The sequence below is a fragment of the Eurypyga helias genome, unplaced genomic scaffold (genome assembly GCF_000690775.1).
Source record: "Eurypyga helias isolate BGI_N326 unplaced genomic scaffold, ASM69077v1 scaffold8741, whole genome shotgun sequence".
Lineage (NCBI taxonomy): Eukaryota > Metazoa > Chordata > Aves > Eurypygiformes > Eurypygidae > Eurypyga > Eurypyga helias.
Window position 1 is genome coordinate 931 of NW_010232698.1, and position 19,100 is coordinate 20,030.

The following is a 19,100-nucleotide window of genomic DNA, read 5'->3' on the forward strand; positions in this document are numbered from 1 at the left end:
GAGGCCAGGCTGTCAGCCGGGTAGGGGAAAGTACGCAAACTGGCCTTGACCTCTGAGTGACACCCTCCCACATGAACTGAAGCCAGCAGTTTCAGCACATCCATTGCCTGCAATGGACATAGCACTGGAATACCCTGTTCTTAAGCAAGAGGGATGGGCAGCAGTCTTATCCTTCAAAGCGCTGGGAAGAAGCAGACTTCCATCCTTTGTCCCCTCTGCCAACGAGGGAAGCCTTTCCGCATCGGCCACGTCTTCGCCCAGGCCTTCGGGCAGGGAAGCATTCGTGCTTGCTGCAGTCACACATCCCCACAAAGGAATCCGAGTCTGCGGAACAACTTCCCAAAACGTCAACGGACAAAACACGGAGCGGTATCTCCTACCGCCACAATCCTTCCCCAGCACAGCAGCAGGCCATTGGGAACAAAGGGATCAGCTGGGGCGAGGTGCGTGAAGAGCAACACTGACATCAGGCACAGAACCCCGACAGCAAAGCCGACAGCCTGCGCTCGATGCACAGTTTACCTGGCAGAGGGGAAAAACAACAGAAGAAATCAACTTCCCCTTTTCCTGGCAATATAAAGACTATAAAAACATGCTGAAGGCCGAAGAGGGGAAACAAAAAAAGGCTGAGCTTCAGCCAATCTAAGCAGCTAATTGTGACCAGGTACAGATTTGGACTAGGTGAGGGGCTGACTGCAAACACTGTGCTGGGAAGGGACGTGTCGGAGGGTTGAACAATCAGAGATCCAACAATGAAAGCTGGGAGGCAGCAGTTCCGACAGAGGTAGCAAGATCTTAAAAAGAACCAATGTCCACTGGGAACAATTTCTTCACTTTTAGTTACTGGAGTGGCTTTTGCCAGCAGACAAGACGACGCAGGGTCCGCAGTGCCATTCGCCATGGCTTACAACTGAGCGACCCGGCCCTGCCCAGCACGCCCAGCACCAGATTCTCGCTGCCTGAGCCCAAGCCTCGCTCGAAGCTAAACTTGTGCTGGGATTCATCCCTCTCGCAGGAAGACTTAATGTATTTTTAGGTTCATCATTTTACTTTTCAGAAATAAGTAATCATACACCTGAGATCTAAAATGAGATGCATACTCACTGCTGCCTCGCAGAGCACAGCTCAATCAGGAAGCTGGAACATAGGGTAAACCAGGGAATCCCAGGGTATCAGCGGGGAAAAGGAATCTATTAGATGCATTAACTGTATCTCTGGACAAAAGCTGTGATTTAGGTTTGGTAAGGAAGGATACAATAGGAACTACTTCGCATTCCCTATTCACTTGTCCCCCCAGCCCCACACACCACCTGCCAACTCCCTTTGCTCCCCCCTCCAGTGAGCCTCACGCCAGCCCTGGAAGTTGGCGATAATTAACCGACTGATTGCCTGGGAGCCAGAAATCTCTTCTCTCATTACCTGAGAGCTCTGCCTACACAGACGACAAGAGCAGCCCGGCAGCACTCTGGACGCCGGCCCACGGAGCGCATTCGGTAGCCAGCAGAGAGGCACGATTTGCCAGCTGTGCCCTTTCCCTCCAGCCATCAGGGGCTGCTGCGGACGGGCTGGCTTAGCTGGGATGGAGCAGAGCCGAGGCCAAGTCAAGCTGCTCTAACAGACGGTGGCCATATCCCCCACCCACTCCTCCTGCCTCCCGCAGGGAGACGACAGAGTGGTTAAGCCCCAGCCATAAGGGCAGGGAAAGCGCGCTCAGGGCAAGCAAAGTCAGTCCTGTCCCTCCCCGTGTGTCGGCGGCGGGGGCTAACGCCCCTCATGACAAAGGGAGAGCAGAGAGACAACAGCTCGGAGCAGCAGACAGAGGTGTCCATCTGTCCCTGCGAGAGGAAGCCAAACGATAGCGAGTAGGTGAGAGTTCAGCTTTCACTGCTACAACAAGCACTTGGTGAGGAGAAAAATATTTGCCTGTTGCCTTCTCAGCCAGGCCTGGGGCTGGGTCTGTTTCAGAAAGCGCGCAGGGAGGAGCCCTCGCTGCACCGCTCAGCCATCTCGGCCCCACGGCCGCCACACTTGCACGTTCCCAAGCGCTCCGTGCAATCAGAGGGCTGGTTCCGGCTGGAAACCAAACCCAGGCCGCTGCTGTTGCCAAACCACTTCCTTCAGCAAGTTCCTTCACACATCAGAAGCTCTAACAAAGCCCTGGCAATCACTCTGCATGGGAAGCGCCCAGACTATGGCTAAGAACAGGGAACTGCATTTCTAACGGTTTTCCTGCTGGGAAAGCAGGAGGCCAGGCTGCGAGGAGCTACAAGCCAAGAGGTCTCTGCTCTGTCCACCAAGATGTAGCCAAAGGAAAAAAGGATGCTGGGTATGGAAATTTCTGATCCATCCTGCTAGAAAAACACGTGTTCTAGTGGGAGGAAAAAAAAGGTACCGAACACTCACATTTATTGATGTTTTCTATGTCCCCCTGTTCAGTGATGATGTTGAGGAGCCCCTCCATCAGCAGCAGAGCCTTGTGGTACCTCTGTGCGCAGTCCTCTCGGTGGTGGAACATCTCATCCAGGGCTGCGGACTGCACCTGCCGGCAACAACCCCGCGCAAGAGGTCACTGCCAGAGCAGACTCGGCTTTCCCAGCGCAGTCCCTCAGCCGCACGAGCATCTCCCTCACCCAGCGCAGAGCACCTCCCTTGCCCAGCCCCCAGAGGCTGCAAGCAGCATCCCCAGTAAAGCCCTCGGCGAAGGTTAGTGCCCACTGCTGTGCTAGCCCTGCTGCCAGGCACCGCTCGGTGATTACCATTTGTACAGCATAGCTGAAGATGAGCTTCTCTGCGGTGATGCTGTTGATCCGATCCATGAGTTTCTGTTTGTCCAGGAAGAACCTCTGGAGTCTCATGTTGAGGCAGTGGCAGGATGAGACACTGGATTTATAAAGCTCGTTCAGCTTCTTCACAACTAAGGTAAAGGAAAGAAAGTTCCTTCAGTTCTCCCTGTGCCTCCCAGTCTCCATGCAGAGGACCCCAAATGAGTAACGGCAAGGCAACGGGGCTGCGCTCAAGCCAGAAGACTGGCGGGAAGTACTTGTAGTACTTGCTACACCTACAGGGTCTTTCTCCTTCTCTGTCACCTTCAGCCATCAGCCTGCATGTGTGCCTGGTTCACCTGAGGCCAGGTCTGTTTCTGCTGCCTTCAGCTGCCACGAGGCACAGAGCAGCCTGTGCCGTGCAAGACGTCTCACACATCGCCAGAAGCAGCAGACGTGCCAGATACAAAGCTTCTGCTGCTTGACGGGTGATGACGTGCTGCGAACAAGTATGTGACTTGCATGTGGTAGCTGTTGGAGCTGAGCGTGGATGAGCAGCATGGACTAAGCAAGGGAACCTCTCTTGGAACTCTACTGTCCCCAAAAGAAAAGCCACTGATGCCTGTAAAGGCACCACCTTTCCTGAACCCTTGCAGCTGGAAGGTTATGGGACAGAGATTCAGGAATTAAATATGATTCTGGGGAATTGAAGCCAGTGTGTTTTGCCTGTGATGGTAATTGGTGAGTGATTCTCTCCCTGTTCTTGTCTCTATCCACGAGCCTTTCGTTGTATTCTCTCTCCCCTGCCCAGCTGAGGAGGCAGTGATGGAGCAGCTTTGGTGGGCATCTGGCCCCCCACCAGGGCCAACCCCCCCGTCTCCCTGGCTGCATGGCAGGAGCTACGCAAAGTACTGAATACAAACTCCTACCAACATCTGACGAGTATTACCTGCTATGTGCACACCTGGAAACACCCACACTGCAGGATTTGCTCCTGGAGGAGGCAAATTAACCCATACCATGAACTAGCCTCTCTCAGCTACCATCCAGAGGGGCAATCTCACATGACAGCCAGGCCTTGTGCCTAAATCTAGCCTTCCAAGGCAGAGAGAAGAGAGCAGAGGGCCAGAGAAGAGACAGCCTCCAGGAAAAAGGCTGCTGTAACTCTTCATCAGAGACAAGGACCGAGGCACAACACCATAACCCTGCCAGGGTCAGACTGTCAGATCACCCTCGCTCAGGAGGAATTTGAGAGTGAGTGGGAACCCCAAAGCTCATGGGTGACATCAGGAAGGCAAACCGAAAAACATGAGAAAATTCAAGAGAGACTGTTTAAAAACCAAACCAACGCAAACATACAGCAATAACCTCCTCCATGGAATTCAATCAGAGCTCTGCGATGTGCCCAAATTCTTGGAAAAAGGAGGATGGCTGTGGATAGGGACCCTGCCTGACACACACTGCCCAAGGAAACTCCAGGCCAGCGTCTTGTGCTTCCCTGCTTTTTCCACATATATGCGACACAAGTACCTTGAAAACCCTCTTGTCCTCACTGTGCCCTGGAAAAGCTCAAGGGAGCAGTACTTTGTGGGGAGAGAAATAAGAAAAGACAGCCCCACCCGATTCCCACACACTGAAGGACAAATTACACTACAAATCTAGAGGCTGCAATCTGCCCTGTAAAGGAGGAATTTATTTGGATTGTAACAGCTTTCCTGTTAGGCTGAACCTGCAGAAGATGTGCAGCTAAACCTGTGTATCTGCTCCACACTGCCTGCAACGATGTACCCGTGCTCATTGTACTTAACTTCCATTCTTTTACACCCCATCCCAAGGCAGCATGAGTGTTTTCAAAGGCTAAGCTCTCGGGAAAGGCAGCTGAGAAATACTGTAATATTATTGAGAAAGCTCCCTCAGCAACATTACAATGGTAGTTTTACACTTATTTTTCCTCATCACTGACTCACAGCCAGCTCACATCACAAACCAGCCGGCCAGATGAAAATGCAAGGCCGGAGCACTAACAAAGAAGTGACTCCAGCATTACCAGTAGTTTACTTCCTGTGTTTTTGTTTCACTTGAAAGATCATCACTGCCAAGGCAAGACTCCACCTGCCAAGTAAGCACTTCCTGGGACACTCGGGGTGTAATTAAGCTGGACTTACATCAAGTACAAATGAGCACCTGAGAGGTACAAGGACTCAGATAAGATAACATTCCCCTCTCACTAATTAGTGATGAAGCTTCTCACAGGAGTTTTGAGACCTAAAGCCAATGTGAAGAGAGGAAAATTCCCATCGGTGTGAATAAAAAGGACCCGCTGTGCAAGCAACAATAAGAAATAAGCTGCTGGGCCACTCAACCCCCCACCCCCTGCCCCTTTGTGACACTGCAGGTCAGCCCATTGCGCCGTGGGCTGGCAGCTCCTTACCCTGCTTGACAGTGGAGGAGAGGCAGAGCTTGCCAGCTTTGATCTGCTCTATGGCCAACTGCAGCCCTGAGGACAGGAGCTCCGCGACCTTCAGGTACAGCACGAGCTGCTCTGCATAGCTGCAAAGAGAGCACGTTGCAATGAACCGGATGGATGGGCCAGTGGTAAGCATCCCAGAGGACTTCTGGTACCTAGGGATGGGTAGGGTGGGAGGGAGGGACAGAAGACTTGGGAGCTGGGCAGCTTTCCCCAAGTCCTTACCTCCACTCCCGGCTGAGGAGGCTGATCTGGTCGGCCACCACGCTCTCCTGGAGCTGGTACTCGGAGCTCACTGAGCTGCTCATCTCGCTGGAGCTGCCTTTCAGGGCAGCGATTTCCATCACATAGTGGACAAAGGCCAGTGTGAAGCGGAGGCTGCGCAGGATGTCGGTGTGCTCTTGCTGTTGAAGGGATGCCAAGGCGGGGGTTAGAGGGGGAAAGCTGGCACACCAGGCAGGGCTGCTCACCTCCGGATATCCCATCCTAGCTTACAGAAACCCCAAACCCCCCTACACCTTTGCTTTGGGCAGGGACAGCCAAACTCAGCCCCCAGCTCGCACATCGCACCAGTTCCTCCTCCCACAGTAACTGCAGCAAGCACTGCCCCAGGCCAGAAATTTCCACGTGGCTCCCTGAAGAGGCTGCTGAGACTTGCTCCAAAATTACATGCCGCTTTCCCAAGGAGCATCCCAGCTCCAGGGGACTCTTTCAGAAGTCAGCCAGGAAGGAGGAGACAGTGTCTGCATCACGGGCCCAGCTCTGGTCCCTGCCACAGCAGTGCTGGTTCAAAGCTGGAAGTGGGTGTGGGTTTCATGAGAATGACCACCTCCTACACCACAGAAAACTGCAAACACCGCATCCCACCCTTCAGCCCGGCCCCCACATAGCCCTTGGTCTGTGCCTCCTCCCAGTTTGGTGCAGTGAGCCCTGGGTGAGGTCCCTCTGAAGGGACAGCAAGGACAACCCTTTATCTGTAACTCCTTGCCACTTAGCGAGTGCCACACACCCAGCACTACGCTCATCTCAAAGCAGTTTTTCCTCTGCTATTACAGATCAGAGGGGATTATCCCATTTCTGGGAAGCTGCATTGCTTAAGTCACTGAAAACATTTTTGGGAAGTTAGCATTTGTGGAAAAACTGAATGCTTGTGGTCCTAGAAAATGCATTGCTGCCTGGATCAGATGTAACTCCATTGTTTGTACTCTGTAGAGAAGAGGCCAACCTGCTTCATCTCCAAACATTCAGTGGCTCAGCTCTCTCAAATGGGCCTGGTAAGGATGTTTCCTACAAAAATTTGGAAAAAAACCCCAACCCCTATGCTCAAGTTCTGCAAGCTTTTGTTTTGCATGCAGTGGCTCAGGCCCTTGGCTGCTAAGGCAGCGCTGACCGTCTGAAACATGAATTTCTCCTCCCACTACCTGTTACCTGGACAGCCCAGTATGGTAAGGAATTGTTATCTCCATCTTTCTCTATTTTCTTTAAAAGCAGAGGAGGAGCTTGGAGATGAAGTAATTGCCAAGTCATATGAGAAGTTTGTGGCAGAGCAGGAAACTGCTGAGATCGTGCAGGTGTCAGCCTGGTATCTCTAACCAATGAGCAGTCCTTCCTCTCTGCCTATACAGTCAGCTCCTTTGAATTATGCTGCCATTCGTGGCTTCGTTTAGCCTCACAAGAGTCTTTCCTTCCACAACCATCTCCGTACCATGTTTCTAAAGCAATCATAGAATCATAGAATCATAGAATGGTTTGGGTTGGAAGGGACCTTAAAGATCATCTAGTTCCAACCCCCCTGCCATAGGCAGGGACACCTTCCACTAGACCAGGGTGCTCCAAGCCACATCCAGCCTGGCCTTGAAGACATCCAGGGATGGGGCATCCACAACATCTCTGGGCAACCTGTTCCAGTGCCTCACCACCCTCTCTGTGAAGAATTTCTTCCTGATATCTAATCTAAACCTCCCTGATTTCAATTTATACCCATTACCCCTTGTCCTATCACTACAGGCTCTTGTAAAAAGTCCTCTCCCAGTACCCTTGTAGGCCCCCTTCAGATACTGGAAAGCTGCAATGAGGTCTCCTCGGAGCCTCCTCTTCTCCAGGCTGAACAAGCCCAATTCTTGCAGCCTTTCATCATAGGAGAGGTGCTCCAGCCCAATACAAAACAAACTAAACCCTAGCCTTCCATTTGCCTTGTCTGCACCTACAGAAACTTTTCCAAAAAATGGAAGAACCTCTTCTCTTAACACAACAACTCTGCTCGAGATACACGGGGGTGCAAGTTTTCCGTGCCCTGAAGTTCTGCAGAAATCAGGAAATCTGCCAGGTTCGCATTCTGGCCAACTCCACAGAGCACAAAGGAGCCTCAAAATATGCTGTGAAGGCTTGGTGCCAGGAAGGTTGTGTGACATGCAGATGGATTACTGCGCTCAGCAGAAATGATGACCAAATCCAAAAGACTCATTACAGATAAGAGAAGCTGACTGGAGTGGTACTAACTAGACCAAGCTGATACTTCCTTAGGACACATCTCTTCACAGCAGTGTGGAAGTGGTGGCAGCTGGCAGTGCCCCATACTTCTGGGACCTCACAGAGGCAGGATGCTCAGTTAAACTCACTACTGTTGTGATCACATTAATGCTGAAAGTGCTAGCGCTCTGGCTCTGCAGGTAATTAAGCAAATGAATGCAATTCAATGCATAACTAACAAAAAAGAAATTGAGCTAAACAAAATCTGAAGTAGAAGAGCAAACCCACATCCTTAAAAAAACGTAGGTGTATCTCTGCGGCTATCTAGGGGTTTTTTAGCAGCACCAGCAAAATATCTGGTATCTGGTATATTTGTATCTGATACAAAGGGCCTTCCCCAGTGCCAGACAGCCCAAGGAGGCACCAAGAGCAGAGCTGAAACTGTGACTGAATCTGCCTCCCACCTCTACTGCAAATGGGCAGCCTGACCTACATTTCAAATACATCTGAGCTCCAAAAGCAGTTGCTCTTCAAAGCATTGTCTTCAGCCTGCAGAGAAGGGGAGCCTGGCAGCCTTTCAGCTCGACGATCTGGTTCAGCTGCTCTGGCGCAGAACGTGGTGTCCCCCCACCCCCATCACTAAACTGAAGTGTCAGGAAATGTCAGGCTGACTTTTTTCAGATCCTTTCAGCAGAGACCGTATCACTGCCTCTCTCCCCAAGTGCATGCAGCAGGCAGGTAAGCAAAGCTACTCACGGTCTCATGCCAGCTATTATCAGTGTTGAGCCTTTTAAAAGGGACCAGGCCCAAAGTACCCCAGTTTCCTTCAGAAACCATTAATACAGAATGCATCAGATACCTGATGTTTCCAACCTGCAACTTCAGCTTTGGAAACGGTGAATTTTAACCCCGGTCATGGGGCTGCCACACGGACTAAACAGCTTGTTGCGGAGCTTTCTGAGCACTGCAGTGGCCTACATCCTGAAGCCAGTTTGCTCCAACCCCTGGATGCAAACATGGAGTCATCTGACTCCTGGATCTGCTTTACTTGTATTCCCCCTGTCCTTTGCCCCTGACAAGTCCCTGGGATGTACCCACCTCCATGAGCGTCTCTTCAGGCAACTCCGGTGCCTCAAACGTAACAGCGCTTTCCAGGTTGGCAGTGATCGGATCAGCAAAAGCGTACCGGAGACTCGAGGGGCCTTCCGCAGCATCTCCACCCGCTCCCACCGCCAAGTGCCTGCCGGTGAACGAGCCTCCAGAACTGAGCGAGCTAGAAGACCCCACTGAGAAGAAAAACAGGCAGAGGAATCACTGAAGGTATTAGCAGGCCAGTATTCCTCGCCCAGCAGAGGGGACAGTCCTCTAGGTTCCGGGATCCTGGCTCTGACAGGAGCCAGCAACGGGTGCTTTGGAGGAAGACGCAAGGGCTCCTGATGCAGAATAACCACTCCCCAACGTAAGCTCCTCAGCGACTCTGGCACGCTACCTTACAAGTGTAGGCAGATTTAATGCACCTTCCAGAATGTCTGTCATTTATGCAGACAATTCCGAAACACTCTTGGTTTTGTCCACACGCTTTAGGAATCCTGCCATGACATCTTGGGCTGATTTTTATCATACACCACCACAGCCAACTTCCCTATCACGGATCAGCATGGTTCCGTACCTTTTACACTGTCACTGAATGAGCCCCTCTGATAAGTGGGGTTTTAATCACAGTTCTAGAACATCAACCACCTACATGCAAACCAGGAGAGCTTTCCACTACATGCCCTGCTTCCCTCTCTTTACTAACAGGAGGCTGGGCAGAGAGAAATGTGACTTGGGCTGAGTCAAGACCCTAACCTCAGGATTCAGGAGACCATGTAAGTACAGTGTCCATCAGACAATTCCCTCACCATCATCTTTTCCCTGAATCCAGCCTAAGAGCACACTGCATATAAAAGATGGATACTTCAAAAGGAATTTCTGTGTCTGAGCATTCATTATACATTCACCACTTCCAGAGGGCTTCATATCCCCTGACACACTGCCACAGCGGGATGTCAATACCAGCTACAATACTCTGCTAATTCCATCGAGGTGGTATTCTCCACTGACACCGATCCTTTGGAAGGAGATGTTTCTTCTACCCATGAATTTAATTTGCTGCCTTACCCTGCCTTCAAAAGGTTCAGCAATATAATGCACAACAGATCTCCAGAGAGGCAGTCTCCTCTCAGCCCAAAGCTTCCTCTCTGTTGGCACCTATGCTTCAAAGCTAAGTCAACCATCAAAGACTGGCAGAGTATTTCCAGACCTTTCAGAGAGAGGAAAGGACCAACAACAACACATTTTGAATACCCTGTAATTCCAAGGCTGGCTGCAGAAACTGTTGACTCATGAAAAGGCTCTGCCTTTGAATCTGAGAAGTGGTCTTACTCATGGCTTGTCCAAGCACTTGGGGTGCAGAGTTTCAACTCGCTAAGCTCCCCTTTCCACCACGAGCTTTGTGCATTAACCGTAACATACGGAGTTACTGCAGGACCTAAAAAACAAAGCCTGTCAAGCAGCACTGCCTTGACCTAGAGCTGCGTGTATGCCACGGGTTCACTTTGCAAGAGCTTTCTCTTCCAGGCATCCCTTCTGAGGCCTTGACTCTTCGGCAGACCCTTAAGCATCCCCATATCCACCCGCTAAAAACTGTTGTTTGGATCCGCTTCCAAATTGCTATTATTCCCCTCAAAAGCAATACAGGATGAATTCTCTATTCGCAACATTTCAGGACTAGCTAGAGGCTGTAGCCAGGACAGTAACCCCTTGTGCTACAGGACCCTCAGATATTCTGTACGAGTCTCTGCCCTGCAGAGCTTACCCTCTAAACAGACGAGACAAAGAAAGGATTATGGTCCCAACTTTCCAGACAATTAAATTACGTGAGTGGTTTTAGTTACGATGGAAATCCAAGCCATACCCAGGAACTGAGTCCATGTGTCCCCCCATCCCAGTCAAGCAGTTTATTGACGCTTAGATCCAAACCTTCCCTGCAGTAATTAATAACAACAGAGCGACTACATTCAGATGAGGAACAGCCAAGGCAAGAACTCAAATAAGCCAAAAATGCAAATAAAAGTGTCCAAATGTTTTCTTAAACTGAACACAGACTCCAGCTCCCAGACACACTATCCCAAAAGGGCCAATTACCACAGCCTCAACCGTTGTCTTACGAGGCCAGACACTGGCATCTTAAAAGAAATATCTGTCAAGCAGGAGTGCATTTCCCACTTCCCACTTAAGCAGCTCAGAGCATAAGTAACAGCACTAATAATTTTTCATTACAGAGCCATCCTGGCCCTTTTCTAATGATACTCATGCACTGAAATTAATGGGCACGGGTAGCCACGCTTGTCTTTTATAGCTCATCCAAAACCCACGGGGAAAACAGTCAGAATACAACACAATCTTTACATTTGTTGACCTATCAACAACAGTGGGTCTACAAACAGCTGCAGCGTTATCCCTGAAGCAGACAGAAATGAAATAAAGGAACAGTTTGCCTCTCTCTTCCAGTACTGGAAAACCACTGTATGGCGTTGGCCCTTCTGCCAGTGCAAACAGTTACCAGCAATAACTGGGGTTGGCAGGAGCCAGCACGAGAACCTCAAAGGCTGAGCTCCATGGACTGTGCTCTGAGCAGCCCCTCTGCCACCACCAGCGTTCAACTGCAAGGAATTCCACACAGCGCTCTGCCCCCAGGCATTCCCACTGGAACCGGCAGGTAGGTATCAGCCCTTTACCTGAAAACATCCTGGTCCTCGTGGTCTGTGGGGGGGTTGTTCCACTGGGAGGGGATCCGACAGTAAAAATCACTGGGGATGGGCTGGCAGAGCCCCCAGCCCGGGCACCAGAGTGCAGGGTCCCTCCGTAAGCACCTGAGGGAGCTGGGGAGACAGTGGAAAGGTGCAGACTGGCATTACAGGAAAGTTACTCAGAGCATGGTGTGCCTCACCCAGCGGTTTGCTGTTCCTGCAGACTCTTGGGAGACAGTGGTTACCAGCACAGGCCAGCACTCCCTTCGGAGGCAGCCCCTGAGAACACGACCGAGCCAGGCTGGCCTGGACTGCAGGACACGTGCCTGGGCAGCGTTACACACTGCTGCAGCTGTTCTCCCCTCCTCACTTCCCAACCTGCCAAGCCCAGGAAGACCCACCCTTGCAGAGCCATTCACATTCGAGCCGCCTGGCAGAAAGTCCTCACTTCCACGTTATCACATCCAGAAGGGTCCAAAAGAGGAAGCCCTGCCTACAAAAATCACACTACTAGCCAGCAATTACACAGCATGCTCAGCCCACAGACCTTCAGCACTCCACAAAGAAAGCAAACATCACTACGCTCCTCACACATGGCAGTCACTTCCTTGGCCAAAAGCCAGCAGCAAAGCACCCTCTTGGTTGTAGGGGGCAAACTGTTCACCCCAGCCCAGGACATCCTGCCAGATCTGCCTGGCCTCCCCACCTACCTGCAATTTCCATCGGCTTCTCGTTGTTCAGGCTGTCGTTGCTGCCAGCTTCCGAGATCTGTGCCCCAAAAGCTGCCTTCAGAAGCAGGTCAGTGAGCCTGCCTGTGCTCAGAGATCTAAAAAGAGGACAGACAACATAATGCAGAAAGTCAACACGTGCAAGGTTTTGGCTAACTTCCACTCCGGTTTGTGCCATTCCTGCAACACGACACAACAAAGAGTCTGGAGCTGAAATAACCACTCCTCCTGTCTGAATGGAGCATCTGAAGCACCTCCTGCTACTGGCAGAAAACATACAACTACCATGACTAACTGCAGCAACGCAAATACTGACTACAGCGTTACTCTGACACATCTTTTCTTTGGTGGAAAATACAGAAATTAATAACATAGGACTCCTCCAGATCACTGCAGAAATCTGCAGTCTGCAGAGGCATGTTAGAAAAACTTTAACACCTGAGTGACTTTGTATTCTGCAATGTTCATGACTGTCAGCACGAGGTTTTCAGACAGGTCTGAAGGCTGGTGCCCACTGTTTCATAGCCAAGAACACCCACAACACCCTCTCATCCCTGACAGGCACAAGGCCCCACAGAGAGCAAGGCACACATCTGCATAACTGCAGGGAGTCTGGCCTAATAACAAAATCCTTGATCCCCTCTTGATGAAACCCTGGACACTAAACACAGTGTGAAGCTGCAAACAATCTTTCATTTTCTATCTAGGCCACGGCCTGCCCCTGTAGAGGAAGACTTGAAAAATCTGCATCATATCTGCTTGTAACCCACGGGTGAGAGCAGCTAACTGCAGAATGTTTGCAGATGTCACAATACAACGTAAATGTTAGCTGGGGTTTGAAAGCTAGTCCATCTGTCCCGTATCAGGGAACGAAACACTACTGCACAAAGCAGACTATAGCTCACCTGCCCTTGATCTCTTCCACAGGCCTCAATCCCAGGCCAGTCTGCTGGCAGTGGAAATGACCCATCTCTTTCAGATCCGGCAAGGTCTTGTTCCGTGTTGGAGTCATCATGACCCCCTGATGGGCCAAGAGCGTGAGGAGATTCTGGGAACTTGGGGTTTTGGGAAACTCAAACGGGGACACAGCCTAAAAAGAACAGAAAAAAGAGATCTGTCTTTTCAACGAAGGAGGAAGGTTCCCCTCATCCCTCCATTTGTTTATCACAATCAAACTCTATGCTTAACAACCTGCCTGGAATAAAGAGGTAGAAATCCCACCACATGCAGTTACCTGTCCCCAGTGCCAGAAAGACTAAAACAAAAGGACAACAAACTCCGTGGAAAATTTGTAGCAGCCTAACATGAGCAGAGAAAATGCTGTCACAGTGCCAGCTTCCCATGAGACACCAGAGCTGTCACCGCTTAACTGTCTGCCGTCTCCACCGGGGATTCCTACTGCACACGCCCTTGCGTCACAAGCCGAGTCGCGGTGTGCAAACCTGCCCAGCTCACGAACGTGCTTCTGCCTAACCCAGGCAGTTCCTTTTCACTGCCTGTTTAAAACCCTGGACTCCGCTCCGATGGCGAACACTGCTGCCAAGTGAGATCTGTCCGCTAAGAACTAGGACACTGCTCCATTTCACACCCATCACTGAACAGCCCCTGAAGAAAAGCGAACAAGCGTTGATATATCCAGCTCACAGTTACTTGATCATGCAGCAGTTCACCTCCAAAATAAACCAAAAGATGGAGCTGTGAGAAACCCAGAAGCAGCCTCCGTGACATACCTTTGTAGGGGAGCCCATTATAGTTGGCAAAGGGCTTCTCTGCATGAACTCAGACAGCTTCGGTGAGGACCTGAGCTGCCGGCAGTGCTGCAAGCCATGGATCTGCAGAGGCTGGCTGACGGGGGTATGACCGAAGTGAGCAACCAGAGGATCAGAGTGCTGCTTGGTTATATGCAGGAATTCAAATCTGACAGGTTGGGAGCACTGTGGAGCCGGGAGCCCATCCCTCGAGGAGAGTGTTCGGGCGCTGAGGAAGCTGGAGGGTCCAAACAAAGCGAGAAAGCACATAATTTTCTGGTTCTAACACAAAAAGCCAGCCTGATCCCAGGATCCACTGCTAAAACACCCACAGATCAAAGCCTTCGGTGGATGGTTAAGGACAGCACTCTGATCAGAGCCACATCTGCTAGGCCTGTTGGGTTTTGACTCTACAGGAGGCAGAGACGGGCACAACAGGGACATAGAAGTGCAGTTTCTTTCCTTCACTGCAGCCCTTACAGAGAAAGAGACCCTGACTGCCAGAATTCAGCAGCAAGGAAACTACACATCAAGCAGGCTGCCTGGCAGAGGTGGGGTTAGGGGTTTGAGATGCCTTTCCTTCACTCAATCCATTGACTTCAAACTCATAAATTTGAGTGTCTGTGACACAGGGTCTGTCAGCACTGGAAGAGGCTGGGTGACGAGATGTGAATGCATCAACCCCAACTCCTACCAGCACACAGAAATCCTGGCTGGCCAAGCATCAAGAGAAGCTGCTAAAGGTCCATACCCAACCTTGAATGCCCTGAGACTATGGCTCTGGCCTTATCCATAGGAGTAATGAAGGAAGGTAAGGACCAACGCACCGGCAACAGGAATCCGGCTTCTCACTTCCGCTCCAAGAGAAGAGGGGATAACAGTCTGTCTGGGCTGCTCTGGGATCGTTCCAACTTCGAGGAAACACAATAAAAATAGTTTATTCAGTAACAATGCTATGCATCAGGTTTATAGAAAGACGCTAGTTATCTCTCCCATCTTCTCAGCCCTAGCTGTGTAGTGAAAAGGTCAACAACTTCTGCAAAAAGGAGGGAAAAAAAGCTCTGTCTGGTATTAGTTTAGCCAGTTTTAGTCTGACTTTGCAGTGATACTAATTCAGAGGAATTGGATATGAATATTCCGCATTTCCCCACAAGCAAAGACTAATAAATACAGTATCAGAGATATAGAACAGCAGTTACATCTGAGCCTGTTCTCTTGTAGAGAACAGCAAAATATATCAGTTGCACACTGGGGGTTTTCTTTTCCCTTTTCCACTTGAGCTGCTTGTTAGCATCTGGATCAGGCTACCAGACACTGAGACAGCTAATCTGCAGTTTGAACAGTGAAGTTCAAGCCCTTCCAAAGCTGGTTGGAATTTTGCCCTGACAACAATTAGCTTACATTTTTTCTCACCTCAGCCTGAAAGAGTAAAAATACTTTCCACTTACAGAAGCTCTCTTCAGAGGGCAGCAGCATGTTTGATGCAGACACCACAACAAATCCTGCGTCTCCTGAGGCTGATAGGTATTTTCCTCTCGATTTTACTGAGGCCAAAACACTTGTCAAATAATCTATTGAGCAGAGCCATGGGAGAATACAACAATCTGAATTCCCTATTACCTGGCAGCTACTGCTGGTCGTAACCTCCCTCTTTACAGGAAAAAGGCATGCAATTTTATTAGGGCAGCAACACGGCAGTTGACATCTTACCTTGTGGTGATGGCATAAATGGCTTGGCACCACCGAAGGAGAGCTTTCTAGAGCTGGGCACAGATCCATGCTCTCCAGGATAAGGAGGGGAAGCACCAGTTTTAGGAAAACCAAGAGGACTTGTACTGCTAGACCTCCGGACCGTACCAGACCTTAGAGGAAACAACAGCAGCACACAGGTTACTCCACATGTCCGTACAGAAGAGTAAGGAGAAGTACACACACACACACACACGATTTTGCTAAACAAATTATAAGAAAGAATGAGATTAGCTTAGCTGTAAAGCAGGAAAGCCTGTCATTTTCCAGAAGTTACTTTTAGATGCTTTCAGTCATCTACATCAATCCTGAACAAGACAAGAGTTTCCTATCTTGCCACATCCATGGTGTTTATTTTAGGCAGCTTCTTCAGAATGCCCTGAGGGGGCTTTAGAGCGGCCCTCCTGTGCTGAGCCACTCACTCTTTTGTCAGAGCAGGCATTTAGGTAGAAAGCTCCGTGAGTGCCGTGAGTGCGGAGGTAAGCTGTGCCAAGGGCACTGCTCTGCAACACAGCTTTGACTCAAATCAGAAGCTACAGAGCAACACAGAGCTGAGTGTGGCTGTCAGATCTGAGGCAGTTCAGTACCATGCAGAAGTCAGAACCGCCTGGGCTTCAAGTTCGTGTAACTCCTTGTGAAGCCTCACCTTAGGGAATGAAAATTAACTCGTACAGCCCACATGAGCAGGAACCTCAAGTATGACCCAGCTGCTAAAATGAAACAAAAGAGGAAACTAAACTAGGGAAAAGTAAGTATAGCCACACCAACACTCTGGAGAGAGCTGGGATTATTGCATATTGTGCAATAATTAATTATTTCTCCATATTTTAACGTTTTTACCACATGTTAAGAACACACAACCTAAAGTCTATCTATTGAAATGCCATTCTGCCCCTGCAGGCTCCTTCGCCAAGATTCCCGTTACACACCCTGACATGAGAAACCAGTCTTTTCATCAAATCCTTCATTCTACTCTCAATTTGGAAACATCTTTTCACTTGTTAAAAGACCAAGTCTTGCCCAATAGGCTATTTTCTGGACAGAAATTACTGAATATGCTGAAAAACCCCTCTGTACTGAAGCCACTGAAAGATGCTATCATCAAGGTATCCTGCCTCCCTTCCAAGTGACGCTGCACAAAGCTGTCCATACGTATCTGAACAGAAGGAAGAAGAGCGTGTGGGTTTCAGCTGTGCAAGCAGGGCTAGCTACATTACCCAGGAATGGCAAAGCCATCCTCATGAAGTGTCAGTATATCTACTTAACAACACTGCTAGGCATATGTTCTACTTTATGCTACGTTTCAGAAAATAAATACGTTTTTAAAAAGCAAAAAAAAAACCCAAACTATTTCAGTAGTTGAGATAGAAAGAATATGATCCACCAAGCCCCACTCAATTCCTTTCAGTGTGTTACTACGTTTCTCAGCCAATTAAATCCATGGTATATTCACATGGTTGGGAAAGGAAAAAAATAAAAAAAAAAAAAAAGGAAATCCTTTAAGATTTTACCCTTCCCAATCACTTCAGGTTGCTCCAGATTCAGAGGCTTAACGCTCATCAGATGCCTGACCCTGAAGCAAAATCAATACACAAGGAAATGGACACCTGGCAAGGTGAAAAGACACCTAGCCTTTCAGCGGCAGAAAGTATTGCTCCCCCGTGTTTTTAACTCTCCAGAATATAAGCCATCCAGAAGGCTGAATGTTATCCACCAGGAACGTGCAGGACAAAACACCAGCTGACTGCTGCTGCTGAAAGACATGGAATGTCAAATGCCACCCTACGAGACACGGGATAAGCAAGCAAGCAGACGGGCAGGACAGGTGATGTGGCCAAAAGCACGCACACATAATTACCACCTCAACAAGCAACGTATCTACCACAAACAGGCTACGTTACGCAGGCACACACCAGCCGGTCAGGTGACAGCGGCGGATTCTTCAGAAACAAGACAGTACGTCCAAGTTTGCAGTCAAATGACTTGGCAAGCGTGACGAGGCACTTGGCTAGAACGGCCTGTTTGATAGACCTGATGGAAAAGTGGTATCACATACTAAATGCTTGAAGAAAAGCCTTCCCTCCATTCCTGAAGGGTGTCTGCTGAATTTGCTGATTAGAGGAAGTGATGGTGAGAGATAAATATGGCCTCCTGGGGCAGAAAAAAGCCATGACGCCAGAGATTTTGAGAAGATGCTAAAAGCAGAGCGTGAATCATCTGATTGCGTCCATTCCTCAAGTTCCTCTGCAGGGACGATGCTAATCTCATCGTTACACAGCGATGACTAAAGGGAGCAAAACATGCCAGTATGATCCCCAACCGGTAGCTGCAGGCTGTGAACCTGAGCTCAGCAGCCTGTCGCCAGGTCTGGGGTAGGCAGGGTGTGCCCGGGTGCACCTTCTCCTGAGCATTCCCTTTATACACCACATGGATAACACGATGCTCCTGAGAGTTCCAACACTAACAGGATCCTCAAGTCCTGCTGTAAAAAATACCAGACACGTAGGAAATAGGAAGGAGCTTACCACAAAACCTGCCACACACTTGAAGAAATGAACATAAAATAGTATTACAGTAACACTGCCACATAACAATCTCTCTGATGATCTCTGATTATATCAACATATTGTGTCTCTACTTCTGGGTTCCCTTGGAATAAGTCTTACTCTGAATTAGGCTGGCTGAAACCCAAACTTAGGCTGACACAGCTATTATCCTACTTCTGAATCTAATTTTAACTATTCCAGATACCAAAGCAACTCATTCAAAGAAAGACACAACACTTCTGTTCTAATGCTCTGATGTACAAACTCTAAGATCTGTACGAGTGTCCTTCCAACCAGTCTACGACGTAGGCAACCACTGTCAACCCAGAGTTCAAACCTGTCAGGACCAGAAATTACACGTGAGAAGAGACAGAAGCCCTGTGTGCCTTGGATGTTCAAGGCATGACCACTGGACTCAGGTGGTAAGCTGTGCAGCTGAAGGCTGGCATCCGGGTTTTCCTGACAGCCTTCAGAAAACATGGTCTGCCTCATGGGCATAAATGGCTCATGACTTAATCAGCCCTGGCTGCATAACCACGTTAATATGCAACTCGTGTAAGACACATCATCTATGGTGTGACTGGCTACAGGAACCAATTAAGGTAAAGTCAGGTAAGTTCTGCAGCCCCATCCATTTTAGTTATGTATCTCAACTTTTTCCTTTTATAAAGGCATGTACCAGATGGTTGATTCTCTCTGCTTGGACACCCAACTCATAGCTGGCATGGAAAAAGCTGTCAGACTCAAAGGGGCTCAGCCTGTACTGAAAGATGACAGGAGCTGTCTCACATACAGGCACACAGACAAAATTTACAGTACGTGGCAACAAATAAATCTCAA

At 49.5% G+C, this 19,100-nt stretch overlaps 1 protein-coding gene across 1 annotated transcript in view; it reads right to left on the reverse strand.

Annotated features, from left to right (window-relative positions):
- Nucleotides 1-146: 146 nt before the first annotated feature.
- Nucleotides 147-19,100, reverse strand: part of ULK1 (unc-51 like autophagy activating kinase 1) — a gene marked incomplete at its 5' end in the record, with an annotated part of 61,990 nt that continues 43,036 nt past the window's right edge. Inside the window, 13 exon segments of the mRNA XM_010161475.1 lie at nt 147-522; nt 2,404-2,539; nt 2,757-2,914; nt 5,194-5,312; nt 5,455-5,633; nt 8,797-8,984; nt 11,478-11,621; nt 12,200-12,315; nt 13,123-13,307; nt 13,948-14,120; nt 14,123-14,203; nt 14,793-14,876; nt 15,676-15,827. Of these exon segments, the coding sequence (XP_010159777.1) occupies nt 467-522; nt 2,404-2,539; nt 2,757-2,914; nt 5,194-5,312; nt 5,455-5,633; nt 8,797-8,984; nt 11,478-11,621; nt 12,200-12,315; nt 13,123-13,307; nt 13,948-14,120; nt 14,123-14,203; nt 14,793-14,876; nt 15,676-15,827 (1,771 nt within the window).